The 18,637-nt window shown below is 43.2% G+C and overlaps 1 protein-coding gene across 1 annotated transcript in view; it reads right to left on the bottom strand.

Moving 5' to 3' along the window:
* Positions 1-18,637, bottom strand: part of DOCK5 (dedicator of cytokinesis 5) — a 278,523-nt gene that overhangs the window by 24,090 nt on the left and 235,796 nt on the right. Inside the window, exons 41-46 of the mRNA XM_068973628.1 lie at positions 17,389-17,478; positions 15,624-15,728; positions 6,409-6,550; positions 2,697-2,778; positions 1,272-1,356; positions 446-532 (exon numbers count right to left, since the gene is read on the bottom strand). Coding sequence (XP_068829729.1) covers positions 446-532; positions 1,272-1,356; positions 2,697-2,778; positions 6,409-6,550; positions 15,624-15,728; positions 17,389-17,478 — 591 coding nt within the window. The remainder of the gene's footprint in view (positions 1-445; positions 533-1,271; positions 1,357-2,696; positions 2,779-6,408; positions 6,551-15,623; positions 15,729-17,388; positions 17,479-18,637) is intronic.

The following is an 18,637-nucleotide window of genomic DNA, read 5'->3' as shown; positions in this document are numbered from 1 at the left end:
GGAGGCCTGGCGTGCTGCGGTTCATGGGGTCGCAAAGAGTCAGACACGACTGAGTGACTGAACTGAAGATGGAAAAGTCGAGGATGAACGATGATGTGATGAGTTGAAAAATAAAAGGAGAGGAGTATTCTTGGAGGGAAGAATGTAACTGATAGGAAACTCTAAGGAGGAATTTCAAAAATGTTTCTGGGTGCTGGCAGGATCCTTGAGGAGACAAGACCCATTTGGTCTTATAAAAGAGCCATTCACTGGCAGTAACCTTTAGGATTGGTGTTGTAACATCAGTTTTACAAAGGAGTTCTATTCGACAAGCATTTCTTTTATTTCTCTTTTGGAAACTGAAGTTGGCTGGAGGAGCTAGTGAGAACCAGAGGGGGAATTTAACAAAGGCTCTTATTTTACTTGGAGACAGAAATATTCCGAGTTTCACTTTCAGATGACTTACTATTGAGATCTGTTTGACTTCAAACCACTTGAGGATCCCAGGGAAGGTATAGGCAGTCGTATATGTGGTCCTTTCAATCCACATGGTCTGGTGGAAGGAAGGAAAGTAGGAAATGTTGGTCAGTTCCCGGGAAAAACAGCAAAATTCTCAGGTTGAGATTCTATTGATTTAAAAATTTTTTATTTTAAATATTTTTTCATATTAACAAATTTTATTTAATATTTTATATTATTCTACTTTGTATTTTCTTTATATTTTATTTATTTAAATAACTTATTTTATATTGAAACTAACATAATATTGTTTTAGTTTCAGGTGTATAGCAAAGTGACCCAGCTATACATATAAATCTATCTCTTCTTTTTCAAACTCTTTCCCCATTTACGTTATTACAGAACTGGGAACAGAGCTCCCTGTGGTATACAGTAGGTTCTTGTCGACTCTCTAGAAATTCTATTTTAAATGCCTCCTTAGTGAATTAGCCCAAATTTTCTACTAAACTTTAAAGATTCTATATGTTTAAAGAAGAAAGGAATTCTCTGTTAAGTCCCCCTCACTCTTTTTTGATGGGAAATTTGGGGTCCAGAGAGGTGTGACATGCCCAAACCAAGTTCATGGTGGCAGCAGGCTCAGGAGTGGAGCCCCGTTCCTGGATCCCTAGTCCAGCGCTTTCCACTGAGAGGACAGCCTGCTGACGAGGTAGTAAGTACATGGACCCTCTACACCAGGGCTGCCATCATTTCTGCTGTAGGTGCTGGTTGGGTGGATAGCCTCCATTTTGGATGTCAATTTCATCTTGTTTTAGAGGTCCAAGTGGTAAACTCACAGCAAACTCATTGTCAGGATCCTTTTCTCCTTTCCGGAATGGCCGAGAATACCTGAACTGCTGTACTTCATTGGCTCTGTAGTAGCTGGGGAAAGACACAGTCACAATGCTGCAGCTTCTTTCTTACAATAAGCACTCCTCCATCAAAACCTGAGACACATTTCACATGGACTGAGTCTTATCCATTAAATTATCTCAACACCGATATAGTCTCCATGATGAAGGCTGGAGGTGGTACAGAACTTGGTTTTATTGCACATCTTAATTACTGATGCATCTATCGCAATTTTAAAAGGCATATGGGGCTTCCCTGGTGGCTCAGTGGTAAAGAACCCACCTACGAATGCAGGAGACACAGGCTCCATCCCTGATCTGGGAAGATCCCACATGCTGTGTGGAGCAACCAAGCACATGCGAAGCAAGTACTGAGCCAGCACTCCACCAACCAGGAATGACACCTACTGAAAGCTGTGGGCCCTGGAGCCCATGTTTTGTAACAGGAGAAGCCACCACAATGAGAAGCCCAAACACTGCACCTAGAGAGTAGCCCTCACTCACCAGAAAAGCCCTCAGAGCAAAGAAGACCCAGAACAGCCAAAAATAAAATAATAAAACTTTTCAAAAGACTTAAGGTAATAAAAAAAAAACAACTGTTAAACAAATAAAAGGCAAAAGAACTTATGGCAGTGTTTGTGATCTCATTTGTATAATTCTCTAACAGTTTCATCAAGCCAACTAGCATTTTAGCTTCTTAAGAAAAGGGACGAGGCCTTCAGTCATGGGGGAACTCACCAAGCAAGGTGAGGTCAGCCATTACTGACTAGTGAATACCTCTGGGTGGAAAAATGAACTAGGGGATCTGAGCTCAAGAGCGAACTTCCTAATTTCCTACCCTCTGCTTGAAAAAATAAAAATAAAACCCCCAAATTCTATGAGTTACCAAGCTCTTACCTTATACTAAACACGGAACAGACATTTGCTGTGGTCTGAACATTTGGGTCCCTTGCTCATCCCTATGTTGAAATCCTAATGTCCAGTGGGATAGTGTTAGGACATGGGCCTTTGGGTGGTGATTAGCTCATGATGGTGGAACCTTGTGAATGGGGTTAGTGCCCATATTAAAACAGAAGAAACGCAGAGCTCCCTCACCCCTCACTCCAGCAAGGGAAGACACACTAAGAAAATGAACCATATATGAAGCAGGAAGTAGGCCCTTACCAGACACCAAAACTGCGAGAAATAAATTCCTGTGGTTTATAAGCCTCCTCAGTCTATGGCTTCTGTTACGGAAGAGCAAATGGATGAAGACAAAAGAAGGTCTTTCCAACGGTAATGAATTTAAGGATTTGGTTTTGATAGACTTCTACATAAACTGTGTGTGAGAGACACATGGTTTAAAATACCAAACCAAAAAACCCCACTTACTTTAAGATCTGCTCTGGAACTGGTTTATCCTTGTAGTTGGGTGGAAGGTTCATCACTGGCTTGACAGTGAAGCACTGCAAGTCTGAGGAGCTCGTTAAGGAAGAAAGAGCCAGGAAGCTGTCACTGCAAAAAGAACCGCCTTTTCCTCTTGCTTTACCAATGGAAACAGTACCCACACCAACCACGCCTTTGAAGCAAAGGCCAGGACCACACTAAAAATGAGGTTCCATTAGGTATTACTGAAATGCCTTAGTTAAGTCATAATCCTAGAACGCTTTTTTATCAGGCACATGTGAAACAACCTTGCCAGAGGAAAACAGACATTAATGCAATTTCAGCAAAATAGGTGATTAGAAATTATTTTAACTTTCTTTTGGACAAACATCCGTCTGAAATATTCAGACTCCAGAGCCCAGGCAATAGGAATTTCTTGTATCTTTGGATACCTTACACTTGAACCTTAGACTTGAACTTTTCTGCTTTACCAACAAAGTTTCCAAACCTATAGTTTTGAAACTGGCACTGGGTCTGGACCTAATATTTTTGTTGTTGTTAAGTTGCTCAGTCATGCCCAGCTCTTTTCAACCCCATGGACTGCAATCTTCCAGGCTCCTCTGTCCACGGAACTCTCCAGACAAGAATACTGGAGTGGGCTGCCATTTTCTCCTCCAGGGGATCTTCCCAACACAGTACTGAACCCATGTTTCTCGCATTGGTAGGCGGGTTCTTTATCACTGAGCCACCAGGGAAGCCCCAGACCTAACACTGACTCCCCATATTTCTCAACATGAAGGCTGCCTTCCACTGACACCAAAAATCACCTGGAGATTTACTCAAAATGCAGAATTAGAATTCACAGCTGGTGAATCAGAATCTCTCCATGGTGATTCTTAAATACAACACAATTTGAGAACCACTGGGCTATGTTTTACAATGTTACAGCTTACAAAGCATTTTCACATAAATGATCTTTTTATCTTGATCTTCACAGAAATGCTATTAAATATTTGCGAAAAAATAGAGTTCAGTTGCTCAGTCATGTCCAACTCTTTGTGACCCCATGGACCTCAGCAGGCCAGGCTTCCCTGTCCATCACCAACTCCCAGAGCTTGCTCAAACTCATGTCCATCAAGTTGGTGATGCCATCCAACCATCTCATACTCTATCATCCCCTTCTCCTCCTACCCTCAATCTTTCCTAGCATCAGGGTCTTTTCCAAGGAATCAGTTCTTCACATCAGGTGGCCAAAGTATTGGGAGTTTCAGCTTCAGCATCAGTCCTTCCAATGAATATTCAGCACTAATTTCCTTTAGGATGGATTAGATCTCCTTGCAGTCCAAGGGACTCTCAAGAGTTTTCTCCAACACCACAGTTCAAAAGCATCAATTCTTTGGCACTCAGCTTTCTTTATAGTCCAACTCTCACATTCATCTATGACTACTAGAAAAACCATAGCTCTGTCTAGACAGACCTTTCTTGGCCAAGAAATGTCTCTACTTTTTAATATGCTGTCTTGGTTGGTCATAGCTTTTCTTCCAAGGAGCAAGTGTCTTTTAATTTCATGGCTTTAGTCACCATCTGCAGTGATTTTGGAGCCCCCCAAAATAAAAGTCTGTCACTGTTTCCATTGTTTCCCCATCTATTTGCCATGAAGTGATGGGACCAGATGCCATGCTTAGTTTTCTGAATGCTGAGCTTCAAGCCAGCTTTTTCACTCTCCTCTTTCACTTTCATCAAGAGGCTCTTTAGTTCCTTTTTGCTTTCTGCCAAAGTACGCTGCCATCTGCACATCTGAGGTTATTGATATTTCTCCCAGCAAACTTGAATCCAGTCTGTACTTCATCCAGCCCAGCATTTCTCATGATGTTCTCTGCATAGAAGTTAAATAAGCAGGGTGACAATATACAGCCTTGATGTACTCCATTCCCAATTTGGAACCAGTCTGTTGTTCCACGTCTGGTTCTAACTGTTGCTTCTTGACCTGCATACAGATTTCTCAGGAGGCAGGTCAGATGGTCTGGTATTCCCATCTCTTAAAATTCTTAAAGAAAATTCTTTAAAAAGCTAGAGTTACCCCTTCAGTAAACCAAGTCCTGGAGAAGTTAAGCAACTGGTTACAATCAGATGGCTATGCAGATATGACTTTGGGATGAGCTCCAGGACTCGTGTTTCTACATCAAATCCATAAAGACCTCTTTTCATTGCTACACCAAGGAGGCATCTCAATTGTTTTCCTGAACCCTCAAACTGAAACCTTTCTTTCCCAAGCATCTACTAAGTGTTAACAGGCCATTACACTCTCCTTTGAAAGACATGTCTGTCAACTGCTCTATTGTTATTACTGTCCATCTTTCTATAGTAACTGACCACTCTATACCTATAATTAATATGTACTGAAATTTTATTATGTGCCAGGGACTCTTCTATTTTACAGACAATCTTTACAAGAACTCCAAGCGGAAGAGTGATCATCACCCCCGTTTTCTTGATAAGAAAACTGAGGCACAGAGAAACGGAGCTGCCCAAAGTGACACAGGAAGGGACAGAGCTGGGACTCGAACCCAGGCAGTTTGCTCCAGAGCGCTTTTTCTTATTTATCTACCATTCCACACCTGCTCTGGCTTACTGACCTCTTTTAGAATACAGTAAGTTCTCTAAATATGAACCTTCAAGTTGTGAACTTTCAAAGAGGTGAGTATGCATGCCATGCCATCAATATCAGGCCTGAGTGAAATCGCAGCTTGCCCTCCTCTCCTACTGCTGACGCTCTCCCATCTCTGCCATCTCCCTCCTCCAATCAGCAGCTCTTCTTGCCTATTCACTCAACACCAGTCCCTGCATGGCAGCTGTAGTACTGAACTACTGTACTTTTCAAGCTACTGCACTAAGATTAATAGTGTTTAATTTTTTGTGTTTGTCTTTTATGTATTATTTGTATGAAAAGTATTATAAACATATGACAATATAGTACTGTATGGCCGATTATGTTACTTGGGTACTTAGGCTAACGTTTTGGACTTATGAACAAATGAGACTTGCAAATGTACTCTTGGAATGGAACTTGTTCGTATGTGGGAGACTTCCTTTACTGTTCGATTCCATAACATCTCTAATTTTTAAAATGCATGTAACTGGTTTTTCAGTAAGATATTATACATTACCAAAAGAGAGCTATGTGTCTTTATACAAGATCCAGAATTCAAGAACAGGAAGTCTACATTCTCCCTGGGCGCTGCCTGTGACTATAACACATGTCCTTCCATACTCAAGATTTGCTTCTCATCTCTCTCTTTCAGTTACTTCATAGCCCTGAGCTAAGGACATTAGGTTCCCAAAGCTTTTATGCAGAACGGGACACTGAGTCAGGATGGTTAAATGAGTCTGAGGACAGGACCTACCTGCATGCAGGCACAGGACTGAACCCTCGCCTTCTCTGGCTGGGCTGGGGCTGTAACAGGTTCCAGAGCTCTGGGCTGGGACTTCCCTGGTGGTTCAGTGGATAAGACTCCACACTCCCAATGCAGGGGGACTGGGTTTGATCCTTGCTTGGGGAACCAGATCCCACATGCTACAACTAAGAGTTTGCATGCCACCAACTAAAGATCCCATGTACTGCAGCCAAGACCTGACAGAGCCAAAGAAATTAGTAAATAATAAATGTTAAAAAAAAAAAAAAGAAGAGCCCCTAAGCTGTGGTCCGAGAAAAGGATACACTGCTTGGGAGAAGACTTGATATCATCCCCTGGGGGGGTGGTGCTGCTCATCTTCTCGGCATTGGGAAACTGGGTCAGCAGCCGCAGGCTGAAGTCTTCTCGCCTTTCATATTCCTTCCCCCGGTAGATGAAGATCTTGTTCTGCAGGTCAGGACAAGCAGGGAGAAGCATTGAATATGAACAGTGAAGGGCAATTGGGGATTCAAGTCTCAAGGAAGTCACCGTCCTCTCCAGGCTAAGTGCAGCCCCTCCCTCACCACCATGTTCCCACTGAACACTTACTATGTGCTCACAGCAACCATCATATCTGAAAGAGCTCACAGTTTATTTGGAGAGTTAAGTCAAAATGCTTCTCAAGAGGGTGCCCTAGGATGATAACTTGTGTGCAAGGTCTACACTGATCCACAAGGAGCTAAGGAGTGTGCACCCTATCGGAAATTCATGATGTCACTGGGCATGCTGCTTAGGTTAGCTGGTATTTCTCATGGCAAGAAAGTGAAAGAATGAAGGGCATTCATATACACTGAGATGCAAGCTCCTTTCTCATTCCTTAACTTACTGGATCTTACTTTCTCATCATGACCCAGTAAGTTAGGGAATCAGGACATGAGCAACCCTGCCTCAGAGAACTTGAAAGTGCAAACAAGATCAATCAACAGGTTAGGTGGGAAAAGAGAATAGGATTAATCAACAGCCAGTCCCAAGCCAATCCTGGAGATGGCTGTGGATGACAACATCAAGGTCTCATAGACAAAAACTGCTCTCAACACTAGTCTTTCCACTCCAAGCTTTTTTCCTCCTTTAATAAAATTAACAAAATTGGATTTTTTGGAAAAGAGATTTGTGAGGTCCCAGACACAGAAGAAATTTGCCTCAGGGCTCTTGCATGTTCAGCTGTCACTGTTTTGATGGTTCCTGCTCCTCTCATTGTTACAAAGATGAACACTTAGCTTAGTATTTAAAGCATACATGTATTGTGGTGTACTGTGTGTTCAGTCTCTCTGTCGTGTCTGACTCTTTGCAACCCTGTGGACTGTAACCCATCAGGCTCTGCTGTCTATGGAATACTCCAGGCAATAACACTGGGGTAGGTTGCCATTTCCTCCTCCAGGGGATATTCCCGACCCAGGGACTGAACCCATACCTCCTGCGCATTCTGCAATGCAGTTAGATTCTTTACCACTGAGCCACTGGGTAAGCCCCACACATGATCCATTTTAAACCAAAATCTGGGCCCCTACTATCCTATAAAATGTTTCTTAAAAATCACTAGTCCAGATGAATGGACAAAGATGTGGTACATATATACAATGGGGCATTACTCAGCCATAAAAAGGAACAAAATTGGGTCATCTATAGAGAAGTGGATGGACCTAGAGACTGTCATACAGAGTATGTATAAGTAAGTCAGAAACAGAGAAACAAATACCATATATTAATACATAGATGTGGAACATATGGTACAGACGAACCTATTTGCTGAGCAGAAATACAGACGCCGACATAGAGAACAAATATATGGACACCCAAGGGGGAAGGGGAAGTAGGATGGGCTGGAAGACTGCGACTGACATATACATGTCTGGACTGACAAGATGACATATAAGACAGATAACTAATAATGACCTACTGTATAGCACAGGGAACTCTACTCAGTACTCTGTAATGATATATATGGGAACAGAAACTAAACAAGAGGGGATATATTTATACGTATAGCTGATTCACTTTGCTGTACAGCAGAAACGAATACAACATTGAAAAGCAACTCTATTTCAATAAAAAAATAAATCAGGAGAAAAAGTTTTAAAAATCACTTGTATAGCCATACACTAAGCATGTATTGAGCAAATGAGATCTGCTAAATGCTAGGGGTAAAATGCTGACCCTGCTCTGGTGGAAAGAAACAGAGAACAAGTAAACGAGTAAGTTAATGAAATAATTTTGGTAATTTAAGTATCTTGAAGGCAATAAACCTCTAGGCCCAACATAGAGGGCCATGAAAACTGCCCAGTCTTTTGGAATTGATGATTAAATGTTTCCAAGCTGGGAGAGATTTACGTGACTGATGTTGCAATATGAGATTTCATTATTCAGGCAGAACTATGGTGAGCTAGGGATTGGAATATAAGAAAACACTAAGGGTATGACAACTGTGGAGAAAACCAGAGAAGCAGAAGCTCAGCACAAAGGTGCTCAACCTGAAGGAGAGGGTTTAAGGCACACTCGGGACTTGACTGGGTAGAGATGGAAAGATAGGGTTAGATGAGAAAAGGAGAGGGGAGGACAACCAGGCAAAAAGTACTGAGAGCAGGTAGAAGAAATGTTCTTGAGACTTCCTGGTGGTTCAGTGCTTAAGAATCCGCCTGCTTAGGCAGGGGACATGGGTTCAAGACCTGGTCTGGGAAGATCCCATGTGCCGCGGAGCAACTAGGCCTGTGCATCACAACTACTGAGCTGGTGCTCCATAATAAGCAAAGTCGCTGCAAAGAAGCCCACGCACCGCAATGAAGAGTAGCCCCTGCCCACTGCAACTAGAGAAAGCTTGAGAGCAGCAACAGAGATCCAGCACAGCTAAAAATAAACTATTTTTTAAAAAAGACGGGTGTTTGGATGTGTTAGAATATGAAAGGCTTTGAAAGACAGGTCAATGGTCCAAAGGTTGGGAATTCGCTGGAGGTTCTGGTAGGATGGCGCAATGTGATGAAGGAAGAAGTGCCGTCAGCCTAACGTGTCCAGCTGTAGGGAACTGCAGCAGGAGTCCACGTGAGAAAGAGAAGCTGAGGCATCTGGTGTTGGAGCCTGTGGTATTTGGTAAAAAGCAAAGAGACGGGGGAATGCGTCAGAATTCTCAGATGACAGCTTCAGGGAAGGAAGAACAGTGGCGCCAGTGATAGAAACCAGTGACAGAAACAGATGGGCCCCCCTCTGCTGGGGGCCAGGGGAGAGGAGGAGAAACTTATACATTCTGAGTTTGGATGAAATACTCCATAACACAGAAGGGCACTCAGGTTACATCATTCATGTGGATTCTCTATTTTTCAGTACACGTCAACAACACACAACATCTACAAACTCCTATACAGCTTATAAGAACTCCCATCTAATATTCATTTCATTCTCAAATCAGCCCTGCAATGTGGACCTTATTTTTCTAATGTCCAGGTCAGAAAACCAAGACTTGATGGTTATTAAGATCTGGTCAAAATCACAGGTACTCAGATGATGGTTCAGACTCACTTTTTCAACCTGAAAGTCTGGACTTCTTATTTTCACTGAATCACTGCTGCCACTAAGTTTATAACCATTATTCCATGTGAACTAATAATCATATGTAATAAGTGTACTAGCTATCAATATCTTATCATGTGTTAGTCACTTAGTTGTGTCCAACTCTTTATGGCCTCCATGGATCGTAGCCTACCAGGCACCACTGTCCATGGAATTCTCCAGGCAAGAATACTGGAGTGGCAAGCCATTTCCTTCTCCAGGAGATCTTCCTGACCCAGGAATCACATGCTATCTCCCACACTGCAGGCCACATTACCGGCTGAGCCACCAGGGAAGCACGAATAATATTGGAGTGGGTTGCCACTGAACTGGGTAGCCATTCCCTTCTCCAGAGCATCAAGAACGACAGCAAATTTAAGGTCAGAACCTACTGCCAGGCTCCATCCCAGATCCCCTACTTGTTTCCCTCTCTTTAGCTGCTCAGTTGTGTCCGACTTTTTGCAACCCCAAGGACTGCAGCACATGTGGCTTCCCTGTCCATCACCAACTCCCAGAGTTTGCTCAAACTCATGTCCATCGAGTTGGTGATGCCATCCAACCATCTCATCCTCTGTTGTCCCCTTCTCCTCCTGCCCTCAATCTTTCCCACCATCAGGGTCTTTTCCAGTGAGTCAGTTCTTTGTATCAGGTGGTCAAAGTATTGGAGTTTCAGCTTCAACATCAGTCCTTCCAATGAATATTCAGGACTGATTTCCTTTAGGATGGACTGGTTGGCTCTCCTTGCAGTCCAAGGGACTTTCAAGAGTCTTCTCCAACACCACAGTTCAAAAGCAGAAATTCTTGGGCGCTCAGCTTTCTTTATAGTCCAACTCTCACATCCATCCATGACAACTGGAAAAACCATGCCTCTGACTAGACGGACCTTTGTCAGCAAAGTAATGTCTCTGCTTTTTAATAGACTGTCTTGGCTGTTCATAGCTATTCATCTAAGGAGCAAATGTCTTTTACTTTCATGGCTGCAGTCACCATCTGCAGTGATTTCGGAGGCCAAAAAAATAAAGTCTGTCACTATTTTCATTGTTTCCCCATCTATTTGCCATGAAGTGATGGGACTGAATGCCATGATCATAGTTTTCTGAATGTTGAGTTTTAAACCAGCTTTTTCACTCTACTCTTACACTTTCATTAAGAGGCTCTTTAGTTCCTCTTCACATTCTGCCATAAGGGTGGTGTCATCTGCATACCTGAGGTTACTGACATTTCTCCCAGGAACCTTGATTCCAGCTTGTGCTTCATCCAACCTGGCATTTTGCATGATGTAATTTGCACGTAAGTTAAATAAGCAGGGTGACAATATATAGCCTTGACATACTCCTTTCCTGATTTGGAACCAGTCTGTTGTTCCATGTACGGTTCTAACGGTTGCTTCTTGACCTGCATACAGATTTCTCAAGAGGCAGGTTAGGTGGTCTGGTATGCCCATCACTTTAAGAATTTTCCACAGTTTACTGTGATTTACACAGTCAAAGGTGTTGGTGTAATCAATAAAGCAGAAGTGGATGTTTTTCTGGAACTGTTTTTTTGATGATCCAGCGGACGTTGACAATTTGATCTCTGGTTCCTCTGCCTTTTCTAAAACCAGCTTGAAAAACTGGAAGTTCACGGTTCACATACTGAACCAAACCTGGCTTGGAGAATTCTGAGAATTACTTTGCTAGTGTGTCAGATGAGTGCAATTGTGTGACAGTTTGAGCATTCTTTGGCATTGCCTTTCTTTGGGACTGGAATGAAAACTGACCTTTTCCAATCCTGTGGCCACTGCTGAGTTTTCCAAATTTGCTGGCATATTGAATGCAGCACTTTCACAGCATCATCTTTTAGGATTTGAAAAAGCTCAACTGGAATTTCATCACCTCCACTAGCTTTGTTTGTAGTGATGCTTTCTAAAGCCCAGTTGACTCTGCATTCCAGGATGTCTGGCTCTAGGTGAGGGATCACACCATCATGGTTATCTGGGTCATGACGATCTTTTTCGTATAGTTCTTCTGTATATTCTTGCCACCTCTTCTTAGTAACTTCTGCTTCTATTAGCTCCATACCATTTCTGTTCTTTACTGTGTCCATCTTTGCATGAAATGTTCCCTCGGTATCTCCAATTTTCTTGAAGAGATCTCTAGTCTTTCCCATTCTATTGTTTTCCTCTATTTCTTTGCACTGATCACTGAGGAAGGCTTTCTTATCTCTCCTTGCTCTTCTTTGGAACTCTGCATTCAAATAGGTTTATTCTTTTCTTCTTTGCCTTTAGCTTCTCTTCTTTTCTCAGCTATTTGAAAGGCCTCCTCAGACAACCATTTTGCCTTTTTGCATTTCTTTTTCTTGGGGATGGTCTTGATCACTGCCTCCTGTACAATGTCAAAAACCTCTGTCCATAGTTCTTCAGGCACTCTGTCTATCAGATCTAATTCCTTGAATCTATTTGTCACTTCCACTGTATAATTGTAAGGGATTTGATTGAGGTCATACCTGAATGGTCTAGTGGTTTTCCCAACTTTCTTCAATTTAGGTATGAATTTGGCAATAAGGAGTTCATGATCTGAGCCATAGTCAGCTCCCAGTCTTGTTTTTGCTAACTGTATAGAGCTTCTCCATCTCTGGTTGCAAAGAATATAATCAGTCTGATTTCACTGTTGACCATCTGGCTATGTCCATGTGTACAGTCTTCTCTTGTGTTGTAAGAGGGTGTTTGCTATGACCAGTGCTTTCTCTTGGCAAAACTCTGTTAGCCTTTGCCCTGCTTCATTCTGTACTCCAAGGCCAAATTTGCCTGTTACTTCACGTATCTCTTGACTCCCTAGTCTGCCTTATACACAACTAGTGTTAATGATGCGTAAATAACCCACCATCTTTTATATCCAGCCTGGAGCTTTCCTTTGCGTTCCAGATCCACATTATCAAATTGTTCACTCACATGTTTTTGGATGTTTCAAATCTACCTCACATGGAGTATGTCTAAAATCAAACTTTTACAACCTTGAAAAGATGCCAAAAACCCCTCTGCAAGGCGGTACCCACAGCTCTCTCACCCTGTTCTCTGCCTGCCCTGTTTTCTTCATGTGCTTCTCCAGCCTCATGGCTTATGAACCTGCTGTTCTCACTGTTTGGCCCCCTCATGAGAGCTGTCTGGCTTAGTCCCTCACTTCTTTCATGGTTTTATTCCAAAGTCACTTTCTTACTGAAGTCTTTCCTATTCACTCTGTTTAAAACTGCAACTCTAGGGACTTCCCTGGTGGTCCAGTGGCTAAGATTCTGCACTCCCAAAGTGAAGGGCCCAGGTTCCATCCCTGGTCAGTGAACCAGATTCCATCTGCTGCAGAATCTGCATGCTGCAACTAAGACCCAGCACAAACAATAATTTTTTAAAAAAGATTGCAACTCCACCCCCATCATCAGTCTCTCTATTCACTTCCCCTGACATATTTTCTATACAATACTTGCTGAGTGTCTACCCTGTATGAGGCATTGTTCTAGCCCATCAGACATACTCAATATTTTACTTACCCACCTTAGTATTTTTTTATTTACCTGTCCCTCCAGAATATAAGCTCTACAATTTCAGGGAGTTGGATTTGTTTTGGCCCCCAGGCCTGTGGGCTTCCCTTGTGGCTCAGATGGTAAAGTATCCACCTGCAATGCAAGAGACCTGGGTTCCACCCCTGGGTTGGGAAGATTCCGAAGAGAAGTGAATGGCAACCCACTCCAGTATTCTTGCCTGCAGAATTCCATGGACAGAGGAGCCTGGCAGGCTACAGTCCCCGGGGTTGCAATGAGTCTGACACTACTGAGCACGCATGCCCAGGCCTTTATTACAGCAAGCACCACAGTAAAAGATCAATAAATATTCAACGAGTGGATTCACTCTCCTCCATAACTGTGCTTTCCCAGCATTGCTATCTTAGTGGACGGCTCCACTGCCCCACCAATTATGCAGACCAGAGAGCAAGGAATAGTTCTTACCACGTCCCTCTTTTTCTCACCCTAATCCCATCAGTCATCAAATACTGTTACTTCGTCTCCATCACACTCATCTTTCCACTTCTCTCTAAAGCCATTTCCCAAGGCTGGCTGTCATCTCTTCCCTGAGTATCTGCCATGGTCTATATGCACGTCCCATCCATTCTCTATACCAAAGCCAGATGACCTCACCAACACAAAAAATGGGCACTGGCTCCACTGCTCTCAGGATGCTGACAAAACAGGATATGGAACCTCAAAGCCCGACACGCTCTTCCCCTGCTTCCTGTCTCATCTCCCCTGCCCACTTCTGAATCCCTCTCTTCCCACAGCACTGGTCTATCACTTCTAGTGCCTGCCACACTCTTGCCTGCTCTTTCCTCTGCCTGGAATGCTTTTTCTCATCCCCTTTACCTCCTTAACTTCCAGTTCATCTTTCAAATCACAGTTGAAGCAGAAGTTTTCTGGGAAGTCTTTCCTGACTCTCAAAAAAAATTTAGGTATAACTGACACAGTAAAATCTACCCGCTTAGTGTAAAATTCTGCCAGTGGTAACAGACATAACCACAACTACAGTTAAGATACAGAGCGGTTTCATCACCATCAAAAACTTCCCTATGTTTCTCTGTAGGTCAAACTCCCCCCTGGCTCCAATTACCAGATAACCACTGATCTATTTTCTACCCCTAGAAAAAGTACTGACTTAAGCAGAATGCTGTATAAATAAAATCGTAGAATATGTTGGTTTTAAGGTCAAACTGCTTTTACTCAGCACCATGCATCTGAGATTCATCCCCATGTTGTGTGTATCAGGAGCTTACTCCTTTCCTTTCTTGAGCAGTATTCTACCGCATGGCTATCCCACACTTCGTTGATCCCTTCAGCAGCTCAGGGACTTCTGGGCTGTATCTAATCTTCAGTGATTATGAGTAATGGTGCTATAAACAATCACGTACCATTTTCATGCCAACATAGGTTTTTATTTGACTTGTGTATATACTACTTGCTTAACCAGCCTGCCTAGTACAGTATACCTGTCTTGGTCAGTTTGAATTTTATATTCATTTATGCGGTTATTTAATTAACTCAGCCATTAGGGTGTAAAATTTATGAGAGCAAGGACCACATCTGGTTATCGTCAACACTGTGTCTCTAATGTCTGGCACACAGTGGTGGTGTTGAGTCGCTAAGTTGAGCCTGACTTACTCGCCACCCTGTGGACTGTAGCTTGTCAGGCTTCTCTGTCCATGGGATTTTGCAGGCAAAAATACTGGAATGGCACACAGTAGGCTCTTGCCACCCAGCTACTGAATGAATGAATGAACTATTTCCTTAGTAGACAATGTAAGCAATGTATTTTCCTGTCCACTTTTTGTCTTTTTAAATTAGGGGAAGGAAGATGGCCAATATATACTTAAAACATAGCTCAGCACTAAAAGAGGCTTCTTTTCTGTGGGAGAAAATAGGAAGCTTTTTTTTTAGGTTTGTTTTTGAGATTGTAAAATCAGTATCGCATGATAAAAAATTTCTGAGAAGGAAGATAAACATGGTCCTTCTCACTATTACAACAAAACTGGTTTGATTTTTGTGCAACGTTTATAGTCTTGTCCTGGGGAATATTTGTTTTCAAACTAGCCCTGGCTGGAAATCAAATAAACAATGAGATACATCAATCCACACCTTCCCCCAGCCTGACCCACAGCGGCAGCCCAGCAGAGAAGATGGTTTTGTTTTTCCTTTTTTCACTCCACCTGGGAAAAGTCATTTTGCAAAAGAGCTGCCAGAATACCAAAGGCAGCCGGGGGTGAAGAGACCAGCCGCTCAGGAAGTGGTTTTCCTCCCTGACCACCCACAGTGAGAACACGGGGCTCCAGCTGCTAACACACTAGACCCATCTGGAAAAGAGATGAAGACCTTCCCTCCTCCGACTGCATGGCTCAATGGCCAGGGAGACCACCCTCGAGCGTCTTACCCGCAGGAAAGAAGGGAAGCCCTGTCCGTAGTAGCCAACAGCAAAGTACTCGGGCTGAGGCCTCATGGCCTTAATGATGTTCTCATAAAACGAGGCTCTTTTTTTCTGGAAGACAAAACAAGACATTTCGTGGGGAGGTTACAAGGGCATCGTCAGAGGAAAAAAAAAAAAAAAGTTCAGGCTCTTTGCTTTGTTGTTTCCTATGTAACACAAAGAAATGAAAGGTTTTTGGAAAACATCTTGTGAGCCAAATACTTATCCTTCTGTTGGATCGAGGGTTTGGGGCCTGTGTCTATGAATGGGCCTAAGAGGGCCTGGAAATCCCTGTGCTGCATGCTCAGTCATGTCCGACTCTGTGACTCCATGGACTGTAGGCAGCCAGGCTCCTCTGTCCATAGGATTTCCCAGGCAAGAATCCTGAAGTGGGTTGCCATTTACTCCTCCAGGGGATCTTCCCAACCCAGGCATCGAAATCATGTCTCCTGCAATGGCAGGTGGATTCTTTACCACCTGGGAAGCCCTGGGATTCCTTGCTGTTATATGCAGAAGGACAAACGTATGTGCATTTCATCTGTGGGCAAAGCAGGCTTTCGCTTTCACCAGTTGCTTAAAGGGGTTCGGGACCCCTAAAAGGTTAAGAAGCACTTTTTGGGATTCAGGTGGGTGGTTACATTGGAACAGAGACACAGGAGGAAAGAAAGAGAGAACCTTCCAGTTCACGCAGGTGGTTTAGAATAAAGTCCTTGGTTCAGCTACAAGTACCCAGAAGGTGGTGATGATGTTCTGTTTTTCAATATCAGGTGTCATTCTTAACTTTCCCCCTGGAGAGAGGCTTTCTGGCCAGTGGGAACATGGTCAGCTTTAAAAAAAATTTTTTTTGGCTATACCATATGTCATGTCGGATCTTAGCTCCCTGACCAGGGATGGAACCAGTGTTCCCTGCACTGGAAGTGTGGAGTCTTAACCACTGGACCAGGAGGGAAGTCCCAAGCTTCAGGTTTAAAGGAAGCAAAATAGGCATCCAGACCTGGGAACTTAGACAGTGGTACCCCTGCCACATACACAATGGTGTTAGCATGACTGTATTACTACACTATCTCCGTAAAAGGTTTCTATCACAATGTTTTCTTAGAAAGTTAACATGTAACATTACTCACACTTGAGCTTAATTTAGTTTCTGAAATTCCTATGTGACTCTTTGCATGATGGCAGGAGCAGGTACCATATACAGTGACAAATATTTTTCAAAATGATTGTGACAATTATCTCAAATTTTTACATGACAGTGGGTGACCTGACCTTTTGTGACCCTTCTACTAAAAATGACCCAGTGTCATTTTGTGTTGGCCTCCTACTGGGCATGGAAAACGTTCACAGCTCTGAGGATGCGGACTACAGGACAAGTAACTCTATGAACAGATGTCAGAAGACATCGGAAGCGTGGACAGTCTCATGGAAGGCAGAGTAACCAAGAGGGGAAAGGGAAGCTCGATTAGGGACATGAAGGGTCCACAGAGCAGCAAAAGGCACACAGCAGAGAGGGCTGCAGATAGGGGTCCTGAGCCCCCTATTAGGGATACTCTGGAGAAATACTGATGATAGCTTTTAGATCTCATCTTTCTTCATTTTTAATCCATGCAAGGTGTACTTTTCCCTCATAGAAAACATCATTTGTGCTGACTTTCTTACACTTATAACACCATTTTCATGACCACTATGCTCAGCTCCTCTGCAGGAGGAAAGACATCTTCTGATTCAGACTCACCAGGAGATCGCCCAGGCCCTCATAGTCAAAAACTTTGCTCTCGTACATCTCCGCCAACTCTTTGCTCAGCTTGATTGCCTTCTCCCACATCTTCAGAAAAAAAGAAAAGGAGGGTTACAAGTGGAGAACAAAGCAGTCATTGATCCAGCAGCAGAAGCCATTCCAGAGTCACTGGGCAATGACTAAGGAGTCAGGTGGGTTCAGTTTCAGTGGATACTCCCCACGTGCCTCACTGCTAGGATCAACCCTGGTTTCTGACATCATAAATCCACTGTGCCTTGGCTGCTCTGCCAGGGGGCATTTTCTATTCTGTCTGCAAGAACAAGAAGAACACCATGTGTCCCCCCGAAAAGCAATGCTTAGTTGAAAGAACAAAGCACTAAAGACCACTGAAAGCGGAGGGGAACCAGTTTTGAAGCTTAGGTCTTGGGAGCATGAAGTCTTGTTGGAGGGGAAGGGAAACAGGCATGGGCTCTGGTTCTGGGCGTATGCGTGTGTGTTTCTTCTGAGTTAGGCTGTTTGGGAGGAGGCAGGGGTATGAAAGTCTGACTGTACTCTTGTGTGGAATTTGGGAAACTACTTCTCCAATTCAGGGCACTGATTTGCTATTTATAACTAAACTACCTATTTGGTCAAAGACAGCTTTAGGAAATGCCTTAGAAAAGTGGTCCCCAACCTTTTTGGCACCAGGAACTTTGTTTTGTGGAAGACAATTTTTTCATGGATCAGGGAGGGGGTTGGTTTTGGGATTATTCAAGTGCATTACATTTCTTGTGCACTTTATTTCTATTATTTATTACATCAGCTCCACTTCAGATCATCAGGTATTAGGTCACACAGGTTGGGGACCCCTGCCTTAGAGCACTTATGATCAAGCAAGTTACAGCCAAACGCACATACTCGGCATCTGAGGCTAGTATCCCAGATTGATGAGCCTGTGTTCACTTTGGTTTTTCATAAAATGCCTCTCAGCTGGATACTATTAATAACACAGCATCTGGACATGTCCTATTTCAGTCTTAACCAGGCACTATGGTCCATTGCTTCTGGCTGCTGAAGGACTGTATGTGCAATTCACACAGAGTTGTACAACACTTTAAAACGAAATCTTCCAATGTCATCATTTGCCAAATTTGTCCCTTCTGAAATCTCTGGGCCTGGATCACTCAAAAGGCTCTGAAATGTGCCAAATGGAGACCATTCCAGCTCAGCTAGAACTGATGCAGGAGGCCAGTCAACAGTACCATGG

The sequence above is a fragment of the Capricornis sumatraensis genome, chromosome 6 (assembly GCF_032405125.1).
Source record: "Capricornis sumatraensis isolate serow.1 chromosome 6, serow.2, whole genome shotgun sequence".
Lineage (NCBI taxonomy): Eukaryota > Metazoa > Chordata > Mammalia > Artiodactyla > Bovidae > Capricornis > Capricornis sumatraensis.
This window is presented reverse-complemented; position numbering and strand designations above follow the sequence as displayed.